The sequence below is a fragment of the Heterocephalus glaber genome, unplaced genomic scaffold, assembly GCF_053883595.1.
Source record: "Heterocephalus glaber isolate CG9 unplaced genomic scaffold, H.glaber_assembly_v1.0 deba00001555, whole genome shotgun sequence".
NCBI classification, from domain to species: Eukaryota; Metazoa; Chordata; class Mammalia; order Rodentia; family Bathyergidae; genus Heterocephalus; species Heterocephalus glaber.
Window position 1 is genome coordinate 6,951,260 of NW_028258346.1, and position 26,890 is coordinate 6,978,149.

General features: G+C 39.3%; 2 protein-coding genes, 1 long non-coding RNA gene and 1 pseudogene across 4 annotated transcripts in view; 2 read left to right on the forward strand and 2 right to left on the reverse strand.

The window, feature by feature from the left end:
* Positions 1-2,697: 2,697 nt before the first annotated feature.
* Positions 2,698-7,217, reverse strand: LOC101712738 (cytospin-B pseudogene; annotated as a pseudogene).
* A 7-nt stretch (positions 7,218-7,224) lies between these two features.
* Polr2k (RNA polymerase II, I and III subunit K) lies at positions 7,225-11,051 on the forward strand. The gene is made up of 4 exons (XM_004850163.3): positions 7,225-7,349; positions 7,970-8,039; positions 9,998-10,090; positions 10,685-11,051. Exons 2-4 carry the CDS (start codon positions 7,979-7,981, stop codon positions 10,705-10,707), a joined length of 177 nt encoding a protein of 58 aa, XP_004850220.1. The 5' UTR covers positions 7,225-7,349; positions 7,970-7,978; the 3' UTR covers positions 10,708-11,051.
* A 2,609-nt stretch (positions 11,052-13,660) lies between these two features.
* The window catches only part of Spag1 (sperm associated antigen 1), a 61,115-nt gene continuing 47,885 nt past the window's right edge, over positions 13,661-26,890 (forward strand). Inside the window, exons 1-4 of the mRNA XM_087190679.1 lie at positions 13,661-13,737; positions 16,697-16,838; positions 19,528-19,687; positions 22,134-22,259. Coding sequence (XP_087046805.1) covers positions 16,699-16,838; positions 19,528-19,687; positions 22,134-22,259 — 426 coding nt within the window. The 5' untranslated portion in view covers positions 13,661-13,737; positions 16,697-16,698. The remainder of the gene's footprint in view (positions 13,738-16,696; positions 16,839-19,527; positions 19,688-22,133; positions 22,260-26,890) is intronic.
* LOC147824082 (uncharacterized) overlaps positions 16,810-26,890 on the reverse strand; it is a 35,464-nt gene continuing 25,383 nt past the window's right edge. For both annotated transcript variants that reach the window (XR_015442849.1, XR_015442848.1), the window contains exons 4-5: positions 22,480-22,587; positions 16,810-17,628 (exon numbers count right to left, since the gene is read on the reverse strand). This is a non-coding gene — a long non-coding RNA (uncharacterized LOC147824082). The remainder of the gene's footprint in view (positions 17,629-22,479; positions 22,588-26,890) is intronic.

The following is a 26,890-nucleotide window of genomic DNA, read 5'->3' on the forward strand; positions in this document are numbered from 1 at the left end:
CATCTGAGTGTCATCGTAAATGTAATATATCCAAAATCAAACTGACAGATATGAAGCTCAAACTATGTGCCAATTACTGGACTAGGTACTGGAAACACTGAGATGCCTAAGGCACAATCACTGTGTTAACAGGCGCGGTGCAAGGGCTACAATATAAAAGCAGTGGCTCAAAGGAAAGAGGGACCAACTAACCCTGCTAAATAAGAATGTGCATTTCGCCACCTGCTGCGCAAGCACAAGGATCCAAGTTCGATCCCAGGTACCAAAAAAAAAAAAAAAAAAGGAAGAAGAAGAATGTGCAGCACCAGTTTCCTAATGATCACGTTGTGAAGTGGAGTGTGTGTGTGTGTGTGTGTGTGTGTGTGTGTGTGTGTGGTACTAGAGATTGAACGCCAGGCCTTGAGTAAGTGCTCTGCCACTGAGATAAACACCTCAGCCCTTTTTAATTTTTATTTATTTATTTTTTAGATAGGGTCTTGCTAAATTGTCCAGACTGGCCTTGAACTTGCAATACTCCTACCTCAGCCTTCCCAGTTGCTGGGAGAACACGTATGCGCCACCACACCTTGCAGGAGGTAGATTTTGTTGGGCATTTAGCAGTTTAAAAGACCGATAACAGGAAATTCCAAACCCAGAATTGGGCAGGAGCAGGAAATTGAGCATTGGGTGCATTAGAAAGACTATAAATAATTTATTATAACTGAAAATTAACACATACTGGAGGAAAGGTGAGAGAAAATTCATGAGAGGGGGTGTGGAACCAAGCCCTGGAAAGTTGTGCGTACGTGTTGAGAGCCTGAAGTTTATCCTGTAGTGAGGCAACGCAGAGCATTTTAGAAAGACCACTTGGGCGCAGAACAGAGGACAGAATGAAGAGAAGCCAAGGAGACCCCCTCATTACTCTGGAAGATAGTAGAGGTAGAGATGATCCTGAACCCAACGAACTCAGTTGGCAGAGTCAACTGCATGGGGAATGGGGTGAGGCAGCCAAGAGAACTGGCTGGGATGGGTGTTGTGGATAAGATGTATTTAGTGTGAGGTTGTTAAACTGAGGTAAGGAACTAGTGAACTACACATGCTTCATAGCACCTGTCTGAAGCCTCCCGCACTCCCACACAGCACGAGTAGTGCCTTCCCCTGCTCTTCAGACAGATCTGTAACAGCAATTTCACACTTCCCTACTCAGCACTGGCAATCTTCCTTCTCTGCTGATTTTTCTGTGCATGTCATCACCTTCCAAAATATGACATTGTCTACTTATTTAAATGTCTACCCCTCATCCCCACACTGATGTAAACTGGACAAGGAATTTTGCTTATGGTTAAATAAAATCTACATAACCCCAATACACCATATTTGAACATTGCCCTTCTCTTTTTTCTTTGGTTAATTTATTTTTCTTGAGATATTTTCTTGTAAGTGGATAATAAAGGAACATATTGTAACTCCTTTATATTTTTCATGAAGGAATAATTTTTATCCCTCCCTGCCCAAAAAAGGGCAAAAAGATATCTAGTAACATCTAGGTTGCATTGAGCTTTATATACTCCAGATATAGGTCACTAAGGTATATTTTTATATATTTTTATCCATTCTAGTCTTTTGCTTTTTGGCTTCCCTTTCTTGGATCGGGGAGCACCCCAACACTGACTCCGAATTTTTTTTGTTGTTTATTTGTTTGTTTTTTGAGCCAGGGTCTCACTATGTAGTTCAGGCTGGCCTTGAACTAATGGCAATCCTCCTGCCTTAGCCTCCGAAGTGCTAGGATTACAGGTGTGTGCCAAAATGACTCATAATTTTAAAATCATCTGTTTCCCAAAGATCTAATGCTTCTTTTAGGGCCATCTAATAAAACATAATGGAAGATTTTTTAATGACTGTGGCATTCAAATTATGCAGGTATACTTAAATAATTATGATCCAGAAAAAAAGAAAAGGCAGACTGGAGAGAAATATTAACTTGCATCTGCATACCCATCCTGTAATGAGTTAAAAGCCCTGGAGTCCAGGATGGCAAGACAACTACCTTTGGTAGGAGAGAGGAATACAGTGATGTCAAGCATGTAGTACATGCTCAAGAAATGTTAATGTTATCACTGATAATAAGGTAGCTTCCATGGAGCATGCTCCATAGCGATACTAAAACTACTGGCTCTCACTGATAAGGAAAAGGAATGTTGGATTGGGAATTTAGCACTTCATGAACTCTTGTGGAAATTCTAGATCTCCTTGCTGTAACTTGGCATTACTCCACCACTCTGTAAGATCCACTATTCTACATGTATTGATCCATTGTGAACTCCACGGATTGTTTTGTGCCAGAATCATCTTGATATTGGAAGTGGAGAGTAAGAATCCAAAATAGTTTTTAACATGAAACTTTTACTTTCAGGATCATTCCATCACCTTTCTCTTATGGTAACACTGGTTTAATCTAGTATTTCTTGTAGAGAAGCCTAGTGTGCTTCTTGTATTGGATTACTTACTTCTCTTTGATTGACAGGAGAGACACTTCATAACTGGGCCGATGATCAAAATATTTATGCTCTGGTACCATGTGTGGAGGAAGCAGCAGGAAACTGCTATTTCTCCTGGAAATTTCTATTTTAAAACTTTTTTTTTTTTTTTTTTTGGATATCGGGATCAAACTCAGGACTTTGCACTTTCGAGGCAGGCATGGTAAACGACTGAGCTAAATCCCCAGCCCTATTTATTTTATTGTGCTAAGGAGTGAATGTAGGGCCTTGCACATGCTAGGCAAGTGCTCTCCTACTGAGCTAGCCCCGGAAAAAAATTTTTTTTACATAGAGGAATACTGGAAAAATCAGGTTAAATATCTCAAGATGTTCTGTGAAGATCCAACCACAATTTGAACTCCTGGAAGTGAAAGGTGAGGCTCAAAGTTCTCAAGTTGCTGGGTGGAGAAGTGGAAACAATAGCCTCCTTATTAAGACAGGGAGGATGTAGTACACATTGGGAGAAAGCAAGCCTGTCTCTTCCATTAACTTAAAAAAAATAACATTTATTTAGCACTTCATAAATGCTTACATATAAAAATATTCAACAATACCCAGAGTAAAGACAGATCAAAATATGCTTTTAAGTTGAAGTTGCATTTTTCTTATTGTTTAGATTAGAAAACACCCAACAAGTGCATTTTAAGTCAATTCTAAGAATTTTCAACCTGAGGTAAAGATCCCTCAGGACATGAAGATAACTCCAGCGAGTATCTAATTATTTTTATAAAGAAGATATGGATGTCTCTTCTTTCTCACACCAAGCTAAGTTTTTCTGGTGAGCCTGTGCGCTCCAGTTTGATATCTTGAGTTTAAAGAGCTTTCTTAATCCAAGTTTTTATTTTTTTAATGAAGCTAATGGCCCTATGCTAGATACACCGCAAAATGCTTCTCCTCTGAGAAGTGTAGTAGGTTTCACTGGTAGAGTCTGCTGAATTGGACACAGATCTTCACAAATGTATGTACTACCCGAAAGTTTAAAGTCATATTTGAATTCCGGATCTCTCTGAGTTATACCTTTCTGCATTATAAGTCTTTAAGTTTCCAGGATAAATTTTGTTCATGAGGCTTTTGTTGTAAGTTGTCCTTTATTAGTTTTCAGTTAGCATTGTCACTGTGTGTTCTTATCTGGCTAATACGTTTTTTATTCTCAACCAAACATCTATTTATGTTTAGCCCAACAAAGATTCTGTAAATCAAACTAAAGTTTAGTGGCAGTTGTTTCAAATGAAGTAATAAAGTGAGACCTCAGCATGCACAGGTTGAGGTGCAAGACTTGATGTAAGGGAGGACTTTCTAAATTCTTCTGAATAAGGCAACATGCAGATGGCTTCTTATTTTGCCTTAAGTACTGTCAATCCTGAGATTACTAGATCCTATATTCAAATAAGCAGCTTGAAAATAAATACCAAAAAGCAAAACCTATGCATGGGCTGCATTCAGCACCACTTGGAGTTTGCTAAGCCACTATTTTCTACGAACATATGAAATATTTTTTTCACAAGACATATTTTTTCTTTCCAGAACTTCATTTTATTCTCCAAAACAGATATTACTAAATCTTCTTAAGGAGGAGAAAAAAAAAAGAGGGAAGTTCATTTTTGATCGTGAAAGAGTTGATTCTGAAAATGTAGAAAAAAGTAAAGAGGCTTGATTGCAATGTGGCACTGTTTGGAACAGTGAATCGTACAGGAGTCAACTGGGCTCTTATATAAAATGGCGATTTCTCCTCTACAGATTCCTCCTTTCATAGAGAGATGGCTGTAGTTCCCAATCATGGCAAGGGCTGGGTTGTGTTTCTTCCACCAAAACCTCTGATAGCTGACAGAGACCAGAGAGCTGCCATGGCCCTACATGTTCCCCAGCTCCTTCTGTAGCCTGGCATTCTTCTCTTCCTCCTCCAACAGCCTCCTCTTCACAGTGCGTAGCTCCTGCTGGGCCTCACATTTGATGTCATTGGCCACCACCACTGCATCTGCAGGTCTGCCTGGAACTGCCTCCATTCCTCAGTCTCCTCCTTTATCTGCTTTGTCAGGGCCTTTAGCTGCCACTCCAGGTCTGAATTCTGCTCTTCCAGCTTGATTACATTGCTCTCTAGCTCACTAATGAGCTGATTGTTGTATAACTTGACAGCCTGCTGCTGTTTCACCTGATCTTTCCATTCAAATATGGTTCCTTTAATGTCTTTTATCTCTGCATCACTTTCTGACGTTTTCTTTTGCAGTTTAGGCTGGTTCTGCTCAGCTCTTCTGCTTGATGATCACAGATCTCCTTCAGGTAAGAATAATATTTTTCCATCTTAGCTACCAGGCTTGAAATGTGTTTAATTTCACTATTTGCTTTTAGCAATTCTTGCCTAAGTTCAGTACAAGAGAGTTCCAGCTGATCTTTCTCAGCTCAAGCTACTTGAAACATTTCCTGAAGTTCACAGTTCTCTGCTGTCTGTCCCATGTTACCACTGGTCTTCATGGCTTTTTGTTTCTCACATTCCAAATGAGCCTTCAAGGATCATCTTCAAGCCATCCAAGGTAACTCTCCATTCTTCCAAAGTTTGGTCATTATTGTTACACCATTCTATTTCTAGACACCCATTCAGTTTTTCATTTTCTTCTTTCAAGGGCTTGATCATGTCCAAAGCTCCTTGGTTTTCTTCCTCAGCCTCATAAGCTACAGGTCAATTGCTGCTGAATGTTCTCTCTTTCAATGTGGCTTTTCTCAAGAATATCTATGTACTTCTGCTCTAGCTCAAGGATTTTCCCTTCTTGGGCACTGGGCTCCTAATTCCTTCCTTGCTCTTGTAAAAGATTTATCAGTTTCTCATTTTCTTGACTTAGCTGTTTTGCCCTCTGATGCTGATGGAAGGACATCTCTAAAATAGTCCTCTCATCCACTAGCTTCTCATTCTCAGCTGTCAATCCCTGCACCATTTGTTGCTGGTCTGATAAATCTTGTAGAGTGGCCTGTAGCTCCTCTGTAGTGCTGTGGTGATTCTCTTCCATCTTCCGTATCTTCTCTGCAAGGGAAATTAGGGATAGCTCAGGTGCACTGTTTGGAGAATTCCCAGTGGTTGAACACTTGGCATTCTTAAAATGATTGCTAGTGGAAGACAGAGGCCGAGACAGGGTATCAGTGATGATGTGCTCAAAATCCGAGGCATCTGGTGACAAAGAAGCTTTGGTAACATCACTGCTTGAAGAACTGGATGTCCCTAATGTATTATAATGTTTTTTTAATACTCATCAATTTTACTTGACAGTTCATTTCTAGTTGGGCTTTCAAAGCTTGACTCTTGAGTTATAGATTTTGGGCAGCTGCTGTCACCAGTGTGATTTGCTAGCCCTTCTGAATTTGGTACTGTTCAAGGTTAAGTCAGTTTTTCCTTCAAAACCCGGTTTTCTTCTTCTAGGTCAGCAAGCTCTTTCTTTCTAGGTCAGCAAGGTTGTGTTCTTCTCCTCAAGGGTTCTTATCAAAGGCTCTGTATCTCCTGTTGAAGTTGATGTTCCATCTGAACTTGAGTCTGAAGCACCACTCCCCTTGGTGCTCAAGGGCCTTCCCTCCTTGCATTTCTTTAATTCGCTTCGAAGTCTGCTGATTTCATTATCTTTGGCTTTGGCTTCTGCTAGAAGTTCCCAAACTTGGAACTCAAGCTCAGCCTTCTCTCCCCCTTCATTCTTTTGCTTGAGTTTTGCAGAAGTAGTCCTCAGGTGCTTAGTAGGGCTGTGAGTTCAGGAGGAAGTTGGACTGGACCCTGATTTCCTTGGGTTGGAGGGACCTTGTGCACAGACCTCTCTTGGGACAGTCACTGAGAGTTCTCGGGAGTTGGGATGCCTGTCCGTTTGGTCCACCGTGCCACAGCCTGAGCCAGCACCAGCCCCTGCAGGCGAGGTAGCTGCCTCTTCCATTAATTTTGTTAACAACTGATTAATATTTTTGAATTTGAATAACGTTTTCTTTGTCCTACTTATATAAGTAAAATATCTGCTGTGAAGTTAACAAATTAAGTATTCTGAACTCAATGGATACAGTTATCTCACTGAAAATTTTGATCTTTGAAAGAACACTTCTCCACTCAACAGGTCATTTTGTTTCCCTTTGGATGAAAACACGGGACAGAGGATCTGAGGAAGGGTAACGTTACCAAACCCCTTAGGCTTGAGTGGAATAAATGATGTAGCTGCCCTCATGCCAGCCTTTGCTTTACAAAGAAAATAAATGGGGGAAAGGAATGACAGGCGCCTAGGAGAGAAAGGGCTGGAACGCAAAAACAAAATCATGAGAGGAATAGGAGGTTGCTGCCTTGGTACCCAAGCATGCACATATAACTTGAAAAACAATAAAGTGTTTCTATATGTGAATCACTGGTGGAACCGATTCTTCCGTGTGAATCCTAGATTCCACAGACACCTGTCAGCTGTTTCTCTTCTAACCCTCGGCCCTTCCAGAAAAGTATTACTTCCTACCAACTTCTTTAGACAAAAACATAAACCTCTTTCCACTTGCGTGTCACAATGCCTTGCGTTCCTGGAAAATGAAAGCAACCAGGAGAGAAATAGGCACTTTCAGGGATAGCGAACCTTTCGGGGCCTTCAATGATATTAAACAGCCGGCGGCGGCGGCGGCACGCGTGCTATAGGTTCGCCACTTCTATAGAGAGCGCATACCGCACCCGCCCAGTACGCACAGTCTGAGCAATCAGAGTTTCCGGGCTGCCAAGGCGGAAGGGGCGGATACTCTAGTGCGTCATCTGTCAGCGACGGAAGTTGGCTGAGCACGACGAGCGAGCTTCTCTTTGGAAGAGGCGGTTGAGAAGTTTCTCGGTGTTTCCCAGATAGGGTATTAATGGTTTGCGATTTGGGGGCGGCGCGCGCACAGTGTGTGTTGGAGGTGCTGTTTGGGTGAAAATTAGATGCTTGCAGTTAAAAGGGTCCCGGTAGGGTTAGTGTTGGGAGAGGCTGGGATAGAGACGATGCTCTTAGTGCTTTGATTTTAGTTTAGCTGTTTAGCCGCAGAGAGCTACTGCGTTACTTTACCCTTTGGTTAGGCTGTTCGCCTGTTGAGGGGTGTAATTTTTTGGCACAAGGAATATAATTTATCTCCGGCTGAAGTTTTAAGACTGGAACTTCTTTTAAATGATAACCCTAGTTTTTCGGTCAAATCTGAATGCCTTTGTAGCTGAGCGATACTGTGCAGATTAACTTCTCTTAAGCCCCAGCTTCTTCACATGTAGTTATACTTCCTGGCCCTACTGTATAAGGTATTTATTATTTTGTCCAGGATAAGTTAAGCGGTCAGTACTTTGTGTTTCGTCCTTTAGACCTGACTCATACAGCTTGGGGGAAAATCACAGATCAGAAATTGAAATCTTTTTGTTTCTCCTTAGAAAAATGGGGTTTGGTTGGTTTTGTGAGGAGCTCCTTTGAGAAAGTATTCAATATTTGAATCTGTGATTTCAGAGACTAACAATGGACACTCAGAAGGACGTTCAACCTCCAAAGCAGCAGCCAATGATATATATCTGTGGAGGTAAGAGTAACACTTAGACAAAGTAACAATCTTGTGAAATTTTGTCAAGATTTCATTTTTTCACTTGGATAAGTGCATTGCCCACAACTCTTTTCTTTTCTACTTAATGTATTTAGCAATATCAGCATATTGAGAATGAGTACATTTAAGATATGTTATGTACATGTACATCATAATAAATGTAGTGCAAACATACTGTACTAATAAAAATTTTTTTTAAAAAGCTTGCAGACCTGTCACTCTGGGCTTCTTAATTTTATGAGTATCTGATTTTATCAAAGGAATTACATCTTATTAAGAAGAGTACCACTATCTGATGCAAGGTGTTGGCAAATAGCAACTTGTTTTCCGTGTTTCTGTGACACACCCAACATGCAAAGTGGGTATAACACAGGCCAAAGTCTTTAGAAGCAGCTAATTAACAACTGTACAATATATTCTTTTTTTAAAATTAATTTCATTGGTACATTTTAGGTGTACAATATAATGACATTCATCATTGGGAATTTGCACCTTTACGTAATCTATCTTGGTTCTTTTTTTTTTTTGTACCGCGGATCGAACTTGGGTCCTTTCGCTTGTGCAGCAGGCAGTGCAACCACTGAGCTAAATCCCTGGCCACTTGGTTCTTATTTTTTACCCATTCCCCTGCCCTTTCTTCAACCCCTCCACCCCTCCCTGTTTACATAGACTTTGTTTCCATTTTTTTACATTTTCTCATATAAATTCCCATACAGTATATTCTTAATAAGAAAGAAGAAAAATTTTTCTTAAATAAATAGCTGGGCGTGGTGGTGCATGCCTGTAATCCCAGCACTTGGGAGGCTGAGGCAGGAGGATCACTGCGAGTTTGAGGCTAGCCTGGGAGTTCAGCACCAGCCTGAACTACAAAGGGAGACCCTGCCTCAAAAAAACCAAAAAAAAAGAAAGAAAGAAAGATACATTGATTTTAGGGCTGGGGATTTAGCTCAATGACACTACGCAAACACAAGGTCATGAGTTCAATCTCTGGTACCAAAAAAAAGAAATATATATTGAAATCTTTTGTTTGAAGGTACTTTACAAAATTACCCAATTCTCTGAGCCATAGTTTTGAGTATTGGTTTTATAGATAAGGGCTTCAGGGCTCGAAATGAGTTATGTGAAGTTAGATCTTTGTACTCTAATTCTAATCCCATCATATCAGAATTATCCAGAATTTGTCATTAAATTGTTTGCAAATAAATAGAAGCAAACGATCCATTTCTTTTTTTTTTCTTTTAAAGTTTAAAAAGGGAGTTGGGAGGCAGCAGTGGAAAGAGGAAAAGTTTTAAAGATTTCTGTTGAATTATGTTTTATAGAGGCCATACTCTTAAGTGAAATAAATAGGACACACTTGTGTAAATACCAAATAGTTCCTCTGGTGTGAAAAACTAAAAGTATAAATAAGAATCAAAATGTATAATTGATACTGTGAAATAGGAAGAAAATGTCTAAAGGAATAGGGGAAATGGGAGGGGAAGGGGAAAGGAAAGAAGGGAAAAGAAAAAATATGAGAAAAGGAAAAACATGGAAACAAAGTCTTTGTAAATAGGGAAGGGTGGAGGGGGTGAAGGGAAGGCAGGGGAATGGGGAAAAAATAAGAACCAAGATACATCATGTACAGGTACAAGATCCCAATGAGGAATGTAACTGTATTGTATACCTAAAATGTACCAGTAAACTAAATGGAAAAAAAAATTATGTTTTATAGGAATTTTACATTTTATATGGGATTTTCTTTTAAACTTTCATTCTTTTTTGCCTGAAGTCTCAAAATAATTACATAATTTCTCATCTTAAAATAAGACCAAAAAAAAAAAAGATTGAGTGTATATTAGTTCTTTGGGTTGCTTTGGGTGGAAAATATGGTTTAAATAATGTACTTGTCTGTAATATTTTTCTTTTATCCATTGAATAAATGTGTTTTCTTTTTCTAGAATGTCACACAGAAAATGAAATTAAATCCAGGGATCCAATCAGATGTAGAGAATGTGGATATAGAATAATGTACAAGAAAAGAACTAAAAGATGTATCCTTTTATGTATGCTTTCTAAATATGAAGAGGAAATGCAGAATAATGCTGGGTTTGATACAGATTAAGTTATGGTAAGAACAGTAATAACTTTTGGATTACTTTAGAAACAAACAGGATCACCATTTTCATAGACCACTATATGGGCTGTTCATAAACACTAATTATTTTGGTTCTCATTAGAATATTTTTTAGGGATGCTGTACTTAATAGAAGTACTCCTTATTGAGCTTGAGTTTATAGGCAGACTATACAAGGAGAAATATAAATATTGTATACACTACCTCAAGAAAAAGTAGGGCCCAAATACTGGGAATAAATTGTTATGTGGTAACTAACAAATTCTTTAAAATCAGCAATTTATCACCTTTAATATAGATTAATATTTTTTGATGCATTTGCTATTGTATCTGGAAAAAGTAAAATGAAGATTTTTAAAAGATCTCCAATTATTGTAGTAAATAGTTCTGTTCTTTTGTACATTTAAAATAAAATAGTAAACTAGCTTACTGCCAAGAGAAAGTGACTTGGAACCTTAAATCTTATGTAATTTTTATGTACTTTTTTGGTCCTTAACTCAGTTAACTACAGTGGTGGTTTTTGATGCTCGATGAAACACAGGAATTCAGAAAAGTCTCTTCATTGGTTCTTGGGTTTGCCCCTTAATGTTTTTCATTGTTGTGTAGCTTTTGATTTAACACAGTCACTAATACAACTATATACATTTTTTCATTTTTATTTCATTTTCAAACTAGATTGTACTTAGGTATCTATATATACTTTGTATAAAGAATTTTTTCATTCAGTTATATGACTTGTTATTTAATTTTATTGTATATGTAATCTGACACACAATAAAGGTTAAAAGTGTTTCTCCAACCATACTTTAAATAAAATTTATTTAAAATTTGGATTTCTAGAGCTCTCTAAAGATCTAATTAAATAAGTTCTTTGGAAACCACTGTTCTTTGTCATTGTTTGTAAACATGATAGCACCATTTGGTATAAAGTATACCAGTGTACTTGCTGTTCATGTAAAGTTATGAAAAATAATACTTGAAATCAGAAATGAATAGAAGCTCAGTGGGGCCGTGCCTGCCTCTCAAGCGCAAGATCCTGGGTTTGATCCCTGGTACAAAAAAAAAAAAAGAAAGAAATGAATAGAAAAATAAAGAGATATAAAACAAGTTGAAAGAAATGAATAGAAAAATAAAGAGATATAAAACAAGTTGCTTCCTCACATATAAAGATCCACACATCCCCACCTTCTGAATAAGTCCTATGTAGAAGTTTAGTCAGATGGAGTGGTTACTTGAGCAGAGGACTAAACAATGAGAAAACAGGAAGGAGCATTACTAAGATGGAGGAAACAGCCCTTGAAAAAGCTCTGGGGTAGGACCCAAGCTCATCTTGTTCCCCTTTTAAAATGAAAAACCTGTGACAGACTGAGCAGTGAGGTAGTGGGAAGAGATGAGGTTGCAAAGGTGAGTGGAAGCCAGCTAAGTTAGGATGCTCTTTTGGAAAGCAGTTGGGACAGTAAGCAGGGGAGTGATGTGTTTCAAGCTGTAGTGTGAAAATGGACTATACAGGGTCAGGTGGCAGCAGATAAAAAGGAAGGGTCATCTGTAGTAATGGCAGACAGTAGCTGGGCCAGGGTGGTTACTGGTGGAAGGGATGAGACATAACTGGATCCCATTTTGAAATTGAGTCAGTAGGACTCATTGATGCGTTGCACAGTAAAGAGCTCACTGAACCATGTGGGCCTTGGTGTGAGGCTTTGGGTCCAAATACCTAGACTGCCCTTAGCTGGCCATGTAGGCCTCTCATACAGATCTTGTTTCTTGGATGCAGTATTTTGTTATGTGTTTATAAATACTGTAATGATTTTCATTTGCCTACATTGTCTTTTTTTCCTTTAAGTTGCTTTGTGTCCTGCTTTTTTACCTCAGCAGAAGTGTATACATAATTATAACAAAACATTAAGCGTGACTGAAAAGAAAGTAACAGGGCGTGTGGAATTACTACCATTTCCCAGATACTTAAAATGATTTCTTTCTCAGCTAGAAATAAAATGATGTGAAATTATAGTGGCTATGTATTTGAGATTTAGGGCATGATTTTGGAGGAAGTTTGCTGTCTGGAATGAAATATGAAATGACTTTGCAAGACCTGGACATGTTACACTCATGATAATTTAGTAAGGCAACCTAAGACATTTTAAAGTTATCTATAAACATGCAAATGTAACATTTTTCCAGTACTGGCAATGGAAGCAATGATATAATCATAGCTTGAATATTTTTTTACCACTAAAAGCCCCAGCTAAGAGTATAATTTAAGTGCAAAGAGAAGATAAAATATTGAGCTCCTTTTGGTAATAGGAGTTGAAATAGGACCTCCAAATGATATAAGGGAAATATTATAACCTCCAACCTGTTAAATGTGAGTTTGTGTTCTCTAAAATCAAAGAATGAATTCTAGGAATGGTGGAGGTTAAGAGTAGGAAAATATTTGAGAGCATAGCTCCTGAGAGGCAGAAGGGTTCCTGATTGGGTAGACATGGACCTCACGTTACAGGGATGTTTTTATAGAGCAAAAACCAGGTGGGTACAACATGGGTTAAAGCTATGATCCACTGATTAGGTGACAAGTATAGCCGCTTAGGTAATGGGTGATCCAATGGGAAAGTAGGTCATGTAGCAAGGGTACATGGAAAGGTTGGGAAGGTGATGGATCCAGGGGTCTTGGTCACCTATACCTGGACTTTACTAAACCAGGTGTTATCACCTCATCCCTTGGGGAAGTATGTAGGCCTGGTCCTTTTGTCAGCATCTTCAGGCCTGGATTCTAACTGATGTGTTTCTGGCCACAGTTGTAGTGTGTTTTTACCTTCTGTCCCGACTTTCTGAAGGCTCAGCCCTGTCTGACTGCCTGTAATATTTTTACCGAACTTAACTGTCTATAGTACTTTTACGTGCTAGGCATTGTAGTAGGTGCTTTGTTCATCATCTGTTTAAACTAGTCTGAAATATATTTAAAACGGAAATTACAAGTGACCTAGTATGTTCATCTGAATATATAATGCCTTTCACGTCTTTATATCTGAATGCTCATAACCAGCACTCCCAGAATGGAATGCATAAAGAGAAAGGGAATCTTGTCTTTGATTTATTCTTGTTTAAAGAGGAGGAGGTCAATAAATACAGGTTGGAGTGCAGGTTTTGAAATTGTAATTATTTATTTTTGTTTGGTTTGGTTTGGTACCGGGGATTGAACTCGGGACCGCGCGCTTGCGCAGCAGGCGCCGGAACCACTGAGCTAAATCCCCGACCCTATAATTATGTTTTAATAGTTAAATAGGAGAAGATGTCTACTTAGCAGGAATACAGCAGTCTGGGGTAAAAGAACAGTGACGGAGTTTTAACTCTAAACCATACAAACTCAAAGGAGAGGAAGGAGTTTGCACATTTAGACTCCTTTGGGTGAGGGCAGAGAGGGGAGGCTGGGCCCTGCGAGGCCAATCAGCAGGATGGTAGGCAGGGACAGCCAATCGCCTTGCAGAGGCCCCCAACCTCCGCCCGCTAGTTCTCCAGTACCAGCCGGGAGGACTGGGCAAGCCCGGAGGAGCCTGATCTGAGAACAAGGTGAGTGCTGATGTGTACCTGCCTGCCGGGGGTAACGTCCATCTCATCGCGGCCTCTCCTTGGGGGAGCGGGGGTGAAAGGCAGAGAAGCACACGCTCCCTGACACTGGAGAGAGGACCACGCTGTCGGGTGAAGGCCCTTCCAGGTCCGGGCAACTGACAGCGGATGTTGGGATAGGGTCGCAACGCGGGAGTTCTCGGGGTTGGCCCACGCAGCATCCCTGGAAACCAAAGCCGGGGGCTGAGGGACGACCTCAAACGGTTTCAGGTTGGCTGTGGACCTTGCAGGGTAGTTTCGAGCCTGCTACCCTCTGGGGCCAGAGAGTACATAGAAACCGTTGCCACGGCTGGAGGATGCCATTTCCTTCTGTTCTGGACCAGCAGGGGGCGCTCGCCAGTGCGGATACTAGAAAGGAGGTGCCTCGGAGGGAGGCTGCCAGATTTTCCAGTTACTAGGGTTACTACTAGTCCGTGGCAGTTTGCACTGAAAGGTTAACTGACAAGCTGATTTATATGGGAAGTGGACGTGGGTCGGGTCGGGATGACAGAGAAGAAATTAAATCCAGCTAGGACTAAGTATTTTTCTAACCAGAAGCAATGACTTTGCAAAGAGATGTGGAAGAGCCTTCAGAAGAACAAATAAAGGGAGACTTTTTGGAACTTCAGAATTGGCATTTAGTAATGTTGAGAAAGTGTATCCTACAGGGAAAAAAAGGAACGGTAGTTTTTGAAAAAAGTTCTCAGAGATATGTTGAGTAGTTTTCAGAATGAAATTTAATTGGGTAAGAGATGGTTCTATCATTTTGCGTTTTTCACTATATTTTATTCAAATCAAAATGTCAGTGGTTGCAAGATACTTTCAAGCTACCTTAATCTTTTTTTTTTGGTACTGGGGATTGAACTCAGGACCTTGCACTTGCAAAGCAGGTGGCAGAACCATTGAGCTAAATCCCAGGCCCCCACCTTGATCTATTTTAATCCCATTAGATGCTCAATTCTATCTCACAAAAGATCCTCCAGTTCTTTGGAAAATTCAGGGTATCCATTCTGTTCTGTACAGTGTCGATAATGTAAAAGTTCCTTATCTTTCCTTCCTGTTTCTTTCATTCTTCTTACTATCCTTGTGATGGGAGCCATTTGGCATTCTGGGCCCTGCAGTGTGGTTTAAAAGCCAGTCTATTCTCAGCTGGATCTCATTCCAAAGCCTAAATAGCGTGTTTATACTTCATACCCACTTCCAAGCCAGTAGGAATATGGAGAAATTGACAGAGGTCTCTTTCTCCACACGAGTCTGATATATGGCCAGATTCCTAATTCTTATATGAATTAGATTTATTTTGAGGCCAGGGATTTAGCTCAGTGGCACCACACCTGCCTGGCAAGCACAAGGTCCTGAGTTTGATTCCCAGAACCAAAAAAAGGGGAGTAGATTTATTTTTACTTCAGTTTTTAAAATGATCACCCAATAGGTTTAGTGTTTTTTAAAAACTTTGATAGTGACTCCCAATAAAAATATATTTCACTTTGCAACCATGTGCATTTATACACACACATAATTTCCATTTATATAGACATGAAATAAAATTTTTATAAAATAATGTTATATGCCAGGTAGTCTGTTTTATTCAATTTTATCTTGTTATAAAAATGCTGATTGCAACTTGCTAAATTGATTTCATGAATCGCCACCTATAGTTTGAAAAGCAGTGGTATGATCGTTAAGTATGTGCACTCTATAGTCTACTGAGATGCATTTCTACAGCTGACTTGTTAACTTGCTTATCTATAAATTATCATCATTATTATTTTATCTATTTTTAGTGTTGGAGATTGAATCCATGGCCTCATACATGCTAGGCAATTGTTCCGCCACTGAGCTACACCCCTAGCTCTGGGAGTATTATTAATATTTTTCATAAGAATAGATTTTAAGATTAAGCAAGGTAACGTTTTGGCACATGGTAATACAGCTCCATAAATGTAAACTGTTGTTATTGCTCGTACATAAAACAAAACCTACCTGATATAGTAGTTGGAGGATTAAATAAGAAGTGCTGAGTATATACTTCTATGTCATATATCACATAAGCTTAGGATGGTGCCCAGCACACATATATAAGTCTTGCAGTAATTATTATCTCCATCATTAACAGCAGTGTCATTAGAGTGAAAGTCTCCAAGACCTCCTTATTTCCAATTCAATTCTGCAAGTATTCCTTAAAGAATATAAAGCACTACCTATTATATTAGTTTTGGAGCCATGAGGATAAGTAAGATCTTTCACAATCTAGAGAAGAAAGGAAACATAATTAAAACAGTCTAGGTTCTGTGAGAGGTACGTACAGAGTGTTTTAGAATATAATCTTGGGAACTATTCCTTCATGGGAGTGAGTGGCAGTGTAGGAAATGAGGCCAGGAATGGAAAAGAAAAAACTACAGAAAGGACAAATAGTGTTTGTACCAACTCAAATAACTGGCATGTTAATAAACAGCTAAAGTATAAAATCATTCAAAATAAACCTTAACAGAGACTTTAAAAAGTAATTCCAAGGCACATGCCTGTAATCCTAGCACGGAAGGCTGAGGAGGAAGATTGCTGAGAGTTCGAGGTCAGCCTGGACTACATGATGAGTTCAAGTCCAGCCTGAATTAAAAAATGAGACCCTGTCTCAAACATAAATAAATAAATGTAATTTGAGCACCAAAACCAGCTTTGTCATTATTTCCCAGCTTTGCTTAAGTGAAGATTGAAGGAGATAATCCATGTATGACACATAGTAATTTAACTCCATAAATGCTACCTTATTATCAGGGAAGGAAAGTTCAAAATGAGTAGGCTCCATTCTTGGAAAAACTACTCCACCTCTTTTCCTTCCAGAGGACCCAGATAGATACTACTATCCAAACTAACACTATTACATGTATTAGGTTCACATCTGCTTTCCTGTATTATATTTCAGCCATGACTGCCAAAGATTATCCATCATTGTGGGGCTATGGAGCAACAAAAACATTCAACATTCCTGTTGAACATTTGGATTTCAAGTATATTGAAAAATGTTCAGACATTAAATACCTGGAAAAAATTCTTTATGTGCTCAGGTAAGTATTTAAAAATCATTTCATGTTTTGGTATGCCAGTTTTTATTATGTTATTGTTCCCTTCTAAAAGTTGAACAAAACAGAAATACTAGAGAAAATGTTCAAGTATTGATACTGTTTTTTCCTATGGTGGGTTCCAAAACATTGGTTTTGATCCATTTCCAGCATGAGACTTAGGCTAATGAGTACCCAAGAAGGCATTTTTCTTGCTTCCTCTACATTAACTATGAAAGTAGCCATCAGAAGGAAGTTTATCTCACCAGCTACTTCCTATCCTCTGATAACAAAAGAGGGTGAGTACTGCAAGCTCATCACAGAGGACACAGTGACCCGAAGGTAATATCAGAAGGGAGGGAATTAGGGCCTTCCAGAGCAGACCCCCATGGTGGTGATAATCAAAATTAGATGTACATGAGATATGGCTGTTGAAAATACAAATGTGAGGGTCTCATTCCCAAGATTCTTCTCCAGGAACTCTGGGGTGGGACACAGAAATGTGTTAACAATAGAGCTGACTGATTGTTAAATGCTGGTGGTCAAATCCACTTCAAGAAACACTGCCCTGTGGAGTAGCAACCTGGGACACTTCTTTGTGGTTTCCAGGGCTGTTTTCCTTAGGAGAGCAGGTTCTCTTGCAGAAGGCACTTGGGGAGCACAAACCTTCCTTTCCAGACTCAGGATTCTTGCAGTTCTGCAGTGGTTTTCCCTATCGTTGTGCTCTTCTTTTTCTCCTTCATCACCTTTAGCCTCCTGCTTCCCCGCCTGACTCAGTGTAATAACCGTATCCTTTCTGAAATGGAAAGATGAAAAATCATACTTGTTTTTCTCAGCAGAATGTTGTCATTCATACATATAAAAGAATATAAATATATATTTGGTGTGGTGTTGGGAACCCACAGAATGCTGTACACTGAACTATATCCCCAGCTCTCTTGTCACCAGGTCAGACTGGGAAGGTTCACTTGCGATTCAGGCAGCCCAGAGAAAAGACAAAACTGTAGCCTGGGTTAAACATCTTTTATTCAGCTGCTTAGCCATAGTGCATCTGTTCAGCTGCTCTTGCAGCCCCAGCCTCTACAGTCCTGGCAGTCCTTAGACCCCTGGCCCACCCATTCTCACAGCAGTCCTCGGCTGCTGAGTCTACATTTATACCAAAGTGCACTGTAGTGGTCCTGTGTGGAAACAACCTCACTTATGTAAGTTACTTACACCACCACTGACCTTGGGGGATCGGCAGATGCACCTGCCCTGGCGCTGTGTTGACCCAGAACCCACTGCTTCCCAGATCCCCTTCCCTTTGCAGCCTTAACCAAAGTACCACATCTTGTACTGTTGAGTTTCCCTACAGTAGCCCTTCTTTATTTTAATTTTAATTAGTTAATTAATTCATATGTGTGGGTGTGTGGTACCTTCATGAACCCAGGACCTTCATACTGAGCTACATTCCATCTTTTTTTTTTTTTTTTGAGACAAGGTCTTACTAAATTGCCCAGGCTGGGCTCCTCCTAGAGTGCTGGGATTACACGCATGAACCCTGGCTCCTTTTCTATTTTTCGATTTCAGCCAGCATCTCAATAAATTCCCCAGGCTGGCCTTGAACTATAATCCTCCTGCCTGAGCCTAGTCCTTTATATTTGGTCAAGGGGGGCCGGGGATGTAGCTTAGTGGCACCATGCCTACCTCGCAAACTCAAGGTCCTGAGTTCGATCTCGGATACCAAAACAAACAACAAACAAAAAAAACTATATTTGGTCAAGGATTTTTTTTTTTTGTACTGGGGATCGAATTCGGGTCCTTGCTCATGTGCAGCAGGTGGTGAAACCTCTGAGCTAAATCCCTGGCCCTGATTTTTCTTTTAATGAAAAACGTATGGGATGAAAGAGTTTGAAGCCACAGTTACAATACTGGGTCCAAGAAACCCTGTGAATAGTCTAATTATATTATATTGACATGGAATTATTTTTTATTATTTAAATTTTTTTTTTTTTTTTTTTTTTGTACCTGGGATCGAACTCGGGTCCTTGCACTTGTGCAGCAGGCGGCAAAACCACTGAGCTAAATCCCTGGCATGGAATTATTTTTTTAAAAAATAATTTGGAAATGAGATTTATTTGTAATTTTCTAAAAATTTCAGCGTGAACAGACCTACAAGAGAAAGGAAAATGATTGATTTTCTTTAAAAACAAACAAAAAAGAAGAGATGCTTCTAGTTAGCTCTCCAAGGAAAGAACTCTGTTTCTTCAGAGGTTGACTTTAGAGGTGTTTTGTTCCTCTGCCATTTTCTTCCTTTTCCTTTTCTAAACAAAAATTCAACTCTGAACAGAAACTCCTAAATGAAAAGCAAGCCCACCTTTTCTCTACCTACCTCTAAAACTGAATTTCCATTTATGTATTTAACAATGCCTTGTGTACAAGTGAACATATGTATGTAAAATAGGAGCGAAACTGGTATTTATTCAACTTTTAAAGCATGTGATGGAAAATTAGCCGCTTTGGAGCCCCTCTTCTCTTTGCTGTATCCCTCCACAGATGAACAGAGAAAAGAGGCTGTGTGGGTTAGGCCTTCAGGTGTGTGACGCTCTTGCCATCTCTACAGAGCCCTTGGGCTCCACAGAACCTGGCTTGCAAACCACTGGTCTAGAGGATTTCTAAATAAGGCGCTAACACTAAACTTACAAATATTTTTTAGGTCTGGTGAGGAAGGATATTATCCTGAACTTACAGAATTTTGTGAAAAGCGCCTTCAAGGCTTAGCTCCTGGGAGTAGAGCTCTGAGGAAAGATAAACCTGCAGCGACAGCATCCAGTTTTACAACGGAAGAATGGGAAGAAATTGATGGGGACATAAAGGTAGAGGGTAACACAGGTCTTTGACAGACATTGCAGTGATGTTGTAGATGTGTCTGCTTCACTTAACTGAAATCTTAGGCTTCTTGTTCGTCAGTAAATGGCCCTTAGTGGTAATTACTTAGGAAGTATCGATTTCTTCTTACACCTAGGAAAATATTGTGAATTTGTGTTTGCACATGTATTTTAGATGGCTAGATAATACTCCATCCTAAAAAGAATTATAATTTTTTTATGTTTAGCAGCAGTACATGTTTGCGGTACATAATGATTACATTCATCATGGGGAGTTGGTACCTGTGCATAACACACCTGAATTCTAAAAGAATCATAATTTAGTCAGCTTCTATAAATAGTGCTCTATAAACATGTTTATTTATAGTTTTGTGGTCTTTCTTTGCACCTGCCTGATGATTTCCTCCAAAAAAATTATTAGAATTCGAAGTATTGAGCAAATTACTGGAATATTTTTAAGGCTTTTGGAACATTCTCGTATTCTCACACTGACACACCAGGAGGGTGTGTCAATTTTCAAGGTGTCCATTTTCAAGTTCTCTTCAATGGGTACTGTAATCATCCAACTGATTTCATAGTTGAAAAAATTATAGTATTGTATTTTTATTACTAGTAAAGTTGAATTTTTTTGATCTATTACTTGAATTTCTTCTTTTGTTAGTGACCTGTTTGTATCTTTACTCTTTTAACCAGCCTTATTGAGGTATAATTTCTATTCAATAAAAATTACCAACCTGGGGCTTAAGATTTATTTATTTATTTATTTGGGGCGGGGGGTGTGCCAGGGATCAAACTCAGGACCTTTTCCTTGCGAAGCAGGCCCAAGGGCCCGAGTTCAATCCCCAGTACCAAAAAAAAAAAAAAAAAAAATTACCAACCTAGGGGCTAGGGATTTAGCTCAGTGGCACCGTGCCTGCCTTGCAAGCATTAGGTCCTGAATTCAATCCCCAGTACCAGAAAAAAAAATTACCCACCTTACAGTGTACATTTCATTGAGTTCTAATAAATGTATATGATAGAGAATATTTCCATCACTTCAAAAAGTTTCCTTTTATGGACAGGGATTTAGCTCAGTGGTTTCACCGCCTGCTGCTCAAGTGCAAGGACTGGAGTTCGATCCCTGGTACCAAAAAACCAAAACAAAACAAAAAAATAGTTTCCTTTTAGTGCAGATGCCACACCTTGGCCTGTGGCAAGCACTGAACTGCTGTTTGCCACCATAAATTTGCCTTTTCTAGACTTTAGATAAAATATAATCATACAGTGTGTTGTCTTTTGTGTCTGTCTTCTTTCACTTAGCATGATGCTTTCCGGATTATCTATGTTGTTGCAGGTGTCAATAGTTCATTCCTTTGAATTGCTTAGTATCGAATTGTATAAATTTCCCACAGTTCATTTATTTACAAGCTGTCAAATGTTTTCTAAAGTGGCTGTACCATTGTGCAGTCCTGCCAGCAATGTATAAACTTTCCAGTTGCTTTATATATTTGTCAATATTTAATATTGCTGGTTTTGCTACTGTTAACCATTCTACTAGGTAGTTAATGGTATCTCATTGTGGTTTTAATTTGCGTATCTCTAATAACTAATGATGCTGAGTGTCATATCATAATGCTTCTTTGCCATCCATGTTTCTTCTTATATAAAATGTCTTCAAATCCTTTTCCCATTTCAAAAAAATGGTTTTTTGTGTGTTTTCATTATTGATTTGGAAAATATGTCTTTTATTAGGTGTATGTTTTGCAAATATTTTTCTGGTACTCTGTGGCTTCCTTTTCCATTCTTTTTAACCGTGTCTTTGGAAGAGCAAAAGTTTTAAATTTTGATGAAATTATTTTTTTCTTTATAGTTTGGGACTTTGTGTTCCATTTGGTAAATCTCTGCCCAACCCATGATTTCCAAGTTTTTTCCTAGAAAGTTGTAGTTTTAACTCTTATATTTAGATTTATCATCTGGTCTTTTGGAGAAGTCATATACAAGTATGCATAGCCATGTGTAAGTAAGACAAGCAACCACAATGTGAATATTCTTAATAAGACTAACTGTATGTTAAAAATGGCTAAGAAAGCCAATTTTTTTTTTTTTGGTTTGGGAAATTGGACTCAGGAGCTTGTACTTGCCAGGCAGATGCAGTGCCACTGAGCTAAATCCCCTAAAAGGCCAATTTTTATGTTATTTTGTTTGCCACAATTAAAAAGGGTAGAGATAGAGAATGGCATATCAAATTGTCACCTAAAAATGGACTCATAGAAAACTAGGATGTACAGTTCTTTTTTTTTTTGTACCTGGGATCGAACTCGAGTCCTTGCGCTTGCGCAGCAGGCGGCAAAACCACTGAGCTAAATCCCCAGCCCATGGATGTACAGTTCTTTCTAACACCTTGGCAATTATTTCAAACTGTATATTCACCTTCTTTTTCTCCCATTCTTTTTAGAGTTGGGTAGCAGAAATTAAAACTGAAGAAACTAGAATGCACTTTCAGGAACCTGAAACATTTCCAGGAATAGGAGCTCATTTGCCTCCAGTTCGTGGTTCAAACAATGGTCTTCATGTTACCAAGGTAGGCCCTCATGCGGTAGGATGGCCTGGTGTAGGGAAAAGGTGCTGGCTTTGCTGATGGGGCTGTCTCAGTCCAATCAGAGTAGCATGATCTCTTCTGGGAGAACTGGGGAGGTTTGTAGCTGGTCAGCACTGTCACCATCTTTGGTAGGCCATATAGCATCACAAGAGAGATCAAAATGAAGCAGTTTCCTTTGAAGGCTTACATTTTGGGTACCCACCTTCCTTCTTTTTCCTTTTACTCTCCTGTCTCTTCTGCTCTGACAGTTTTTATGAGCCCATAACGTTCCATTCAGTGTGCAATTTTTCCGGGAACAATTTTAATATATCTAGTGGAGGAACAGAGAATATGTCTTATTATGTGAATTTTGGGGGGGGGTACCAGGGATCAAACTTGGGACATTGTGCTTGTGAGGCAGGCACCAGAACCACTGAGCTAAATCCCCGGGCCTTTATTATGTGATTTAATGAAATACAGATTGAAAATGGCAAACAGATACCGTCAAGTACTTATACATGTCATTCTTTTGTTGAGTGCATATTTTTTCTTTTTTTCTCTTATCCCTATCTCTCTGTGGTTGGTCCCTATTCTGTCACACAGACCTCTCCTTTTTAACCAGGGATTTCACAGAGAAGGGGCCTATTGGAGTTTGAGGTGCATCTATTTAAGTTCAGGTTGGAACTGGGCCTCTTGACATCCAGCTATCCTCATCATTTCTGACAGGATGGGTACCAAAGTCTTTCATTCTGAGTTAACTCATTCTTGTTATTTGCATCTTTTCTTTGAATCTTCAATTTTATTTTAAAAAACATCTGTAGCTCTTCATTGCTCTGCTCTCTAATACTTTATTTTCCTGGACTTGTTTACTCTTTATTAGGAATTATGCAGGTGAATGAAGGGGGCCACTATCTGTAGCCAGTAGATTTATATTTATTAATTGAACACTGTATGTTATGTTGGTGACTTAAAATTATTACAATGAATAATACTCAGTCTTTGCCCTCAAGGAGTACTGGAGACCTCTGCATTAGGTTCCAGTCTCCTGCCCAGTGTAGGATACAGGGCTGAAGAAAGACTCAAAGACAGAATTTAAGAAAAAAATGGGGAGCCAGGACAGCCACTGCTGAGCAATCAGCAAAGCCCCTGATCAGCCCAAGTCACTGCTTTTTATTGATAATCAAATTGGGGTAAAGGGTAACTATGTGCAAGGATGTGTATTCATGCAGTTGCTATGGATACTAATGCAGGTAAGGCTTATAAAGGAAAGGACAAAGCATTCTCAAATTAGGAACAGAACAAACAAAACATAAGAGTTGTAATTAGAAGCTTGTCCTTCTTGTCTCTCTGCTGTGGCCATTAGCGGGAAGGTCATACTAACCTGCACACTACCGGAGTGCTTATGGGGTGCTTGTATTAGTCATGTAAGCTTCAGTCAGACTCGCTTCTTAAAATGAGCCAATTGAGGGGTTGACTCTTTACAGCCTGCACTGCTTACAGCCTGCTTTGGCCATAATCAATAGGGAGGTCCCCTGCAAAGGAGGTTTTAATCCAGTGTGGTAGACAGACTAATGATACAGTGATTCTTAAAGTTTGGTCCAGGGTCCTAGAATTCCAGGGATCCAAAAAGTCAATGCTATGTTTTTTGTTTTGCCTTTGAAACAGTCTTAGCTATGTTGCTCAGGCTGGCCTAGAACTCCTGGGCTCAGGTGATCTTCCTTCCTCAGCCTTCTGAGTAGCTGGGACAACAGGTGCATGCCACTGTGCCCAGGAATGTTATTTTAAAAATAATATCAGTGTTTTGTTTATTCCGGTGTGTTGACATTTGCACTGAGAATAAAACTCCTGGTGCCGGGCTGGGGATTTAGCTCAGTGGTTTCGCTGCCTACTGAGAAAGCGCAAGGACCCGAGTTCGATCCGCGGTACCAAAACAAAACAAAACAAAAAAACTCCTGGTGCCTTAACATAAATAAAGGCAGTGGTATCAAACTGTATGGGGGCCAGGGATTTAGCTCAGTGGTTCCACCACCTGCTGTGCAAGTGCAAGGACCCGAATTTGATCCCCGGTACCAAAACAAAACAAAACAAAAAACTGTACTAATGCACATGGTGAAAAATTCCACTTTAACTTAAAAATATCTTTCATGAAATAATATAATAACAACTTTGTGTAATTTTGAACCTCGACAATGTCTTTTTATTTTTTGTGTGTGACAAAAGTAAGAAGTGTGTAGAGAGTGCCTTACTCAGTAATGAAATATGGCATATCTCTGTGCTGAAGTGGCCACTTCTTGGAAAACTACTTCTACTTGAAAGAATGGTTAACAAGACAAACCATGGTTATGCAGACTTGGGGTTTTGCGGGCATTTTGTTAAATGAACAGAGGACCTGTCACTTTAAGAAAAACAACTGACAGTGTTTGTTGCCAGTGAGCCTATCTGAGCTTTCAGGTGCAAATTAGGGTTTTCACTTTCCTATGCATTTGTTGAATACCTCCTAGCACTGTATTCTCTTAGGGGGATGTTTGTCAAAAGACTAAAAGACAAAATTGTAACAAATTTAATTTGAAGATCATATTGGCTTTTTTCAAGGATTCATGAATTGCAGTGGTATCTCTTCTAAAAATTTAGAAAAGGTCTTCCATTCCATATGGCAGAATAGTTGGTTTTTATTAGGTATCATGAGTAAGAACAAAGACTATAAAAAGCAGACTGGTGAATATCAGGTTACTGTTCTTGAAGCAGAGGAGCCCGCCTTCTCCTACCAGCTAAAACAGGCCTGTTTGGAGATGTGGCTATTATCTCCCTTTCTCCTTTCTGAAAAGGTCCAATATCTTGGTTTTTGTGTGGTGAGGTGGAACTTTATCATGAATGACTCCATTTTGGTTTGGTTTGTTGGGATCTAGTGCAAGAGTTCATTCCAAGCCAGTGGCCTTCTATGATTCTTTTAAAGCATAGCTAAAAGACTTTTTGGACGAGATCCATGGGGATATTAATAATACGATTTTAATTGTATTTTGAAATGTGTGACTGTTTGGAAGATCAGCATAACTCCAAAGGGCTCATAATTTTCAGAAGTGTGAAAATGTCATGATACCAAAGACTTGGCACCCCACTGACGTAGTATGAAATTAGGACAGGGTACTATGGGATATGTGGAAGGGATACAGGCCCTAATTTTTCGGAGTCAAAAGCATTGCCTTTCTTTCTTTCTTTCTTTCTTTCTTTCTTTCTTTCTTTCTTTCTTTCTTTCTTTCTTTCTTTCTTTCTTTCCTTCTTTCTTTTTCTTTCTTTCTTGCTTGCTTGCTTTCTCTCTCTCTCTCTCTTTCTTTCTTCCTTTCTTCTTTTCTTTTTTTTTTTTGGTACCAGGGATCAAACTCAGGACCATGTGCTTGCAAGGCAGGTGGCAGAACCACTGAGCTAAACCCCTGACCCAACCCTTTTGTCCTTTCTTGCTCCCCTCCACCCAGGTTTATTTAGACAGTCTTGTTACATAGTCTAGGTTGGCCTTGAACTCTCTATGTAGCCCAGACTGACCTTGAACTTGTAATCCTCCTACCACAGTCTCTCAAGTGCTGTCCTTTTTATAATATAAAAATAGAATATTGTATAGTATATTTTATCCCATACACCGAATCCATGTCTTGAGATTCTTATTGATGTACATTCATTGTATTTACTTATTAAATATTTCCTTTATTGGATAATTGACAAATTCAAATTGTATAGTTAACATGATGTGTATATATATTAACGTGATGTGTTTATATATACACATATGGTAAAATGATTACCACAATCAAGCCAATTCGTATTCATTCTTTCATCCCTTAGTGAGGATACTTTTTTGTCACAGGCGGGTATTAGAGAGCAACATACAAACATACCTTTGATTTGTAACCAGTATCCTTTAAAACTAAGTTGTGCCACCTGCATTAGTGATAGCAAAGATATGTAATGGTTTAAAAACAAATCACTAGCTACTTTTTTAATAAATTCTGCTATACTTCCCTTTCTTCAGACTACAGATAGGTATTTTTAAAGTTACACATCTAGCATATGTACTGTGGCTTTGGAAGGTTAACTACTTGTGAATGCAATGGCTGTTGTCTGTGTTCCTCCCATTGCCACGTAGTGCAGAACCTCCCTCCCTAGCGAGCCTTAACAATGGGTCTGCGACTTAGCTAGTGCTTGGTTAGGGATGGGCACATGACCAAGGTGGCCAGTCAGTCCTTCCCTGGAACTTCTCTAACAGAAGGTGTAGAGAAGGGACAGTCTCTTTTTCCTCTGTGACGAGACCTGTGAGGGTGTAATCCCAGCCTGCTGTGGACATGCTTCCTGCTACCAAGAGAAAGCAGGTGGCCCTGGAGAAAAGTGAAATCACCAGGCAGTGAGGAGCAGAGACTGGTTGGGGTGCAGCAGCAGTGGTGGGGGCACTGGACAGCGGCATAGGAATCCCTTTATTCGGCAGTAGCCCTGCCCTTTCATCACTTTGGTTATATAAATAGGTTTATTCTTTTTTAATAGAATTAGCCCAAGCTGGGTATCTGTCGTCACAAACAAAATAGCTTTATTAGAGGTAGAGCAAAGTAATTATTCTTGTTTCTCCAATGTCTAGGTTTTAAAAGAATAAA

What these genes read in the sequence shown, in the direction of transcription:
- Polr2k (XM_004850163.3), top strand. Translation starts at nt 7,979, where the DNA reads ATGGACACTCAGAAGGACGTTCAACCTCCAAAGCAGCAGCCAATGATA. An exon ending in AATGATATATATCTGTGGAG is followed by an intron (nt 8,040 to 9,997) that starts GTAAGAGTAACA and finishes TTCTTTTTCTAG; the next exon opens with AATGTCACACAGAAAATGAA. An exon ending in CAAGAAAAGAACTAAAAGAT is followed by an intron (nt 10,091 to 10,684) that starts GTATCCTTTTAT and finishes AGTTAACTACAG; the next exon opens with TGGTGGTTTTTGATGCTCGA.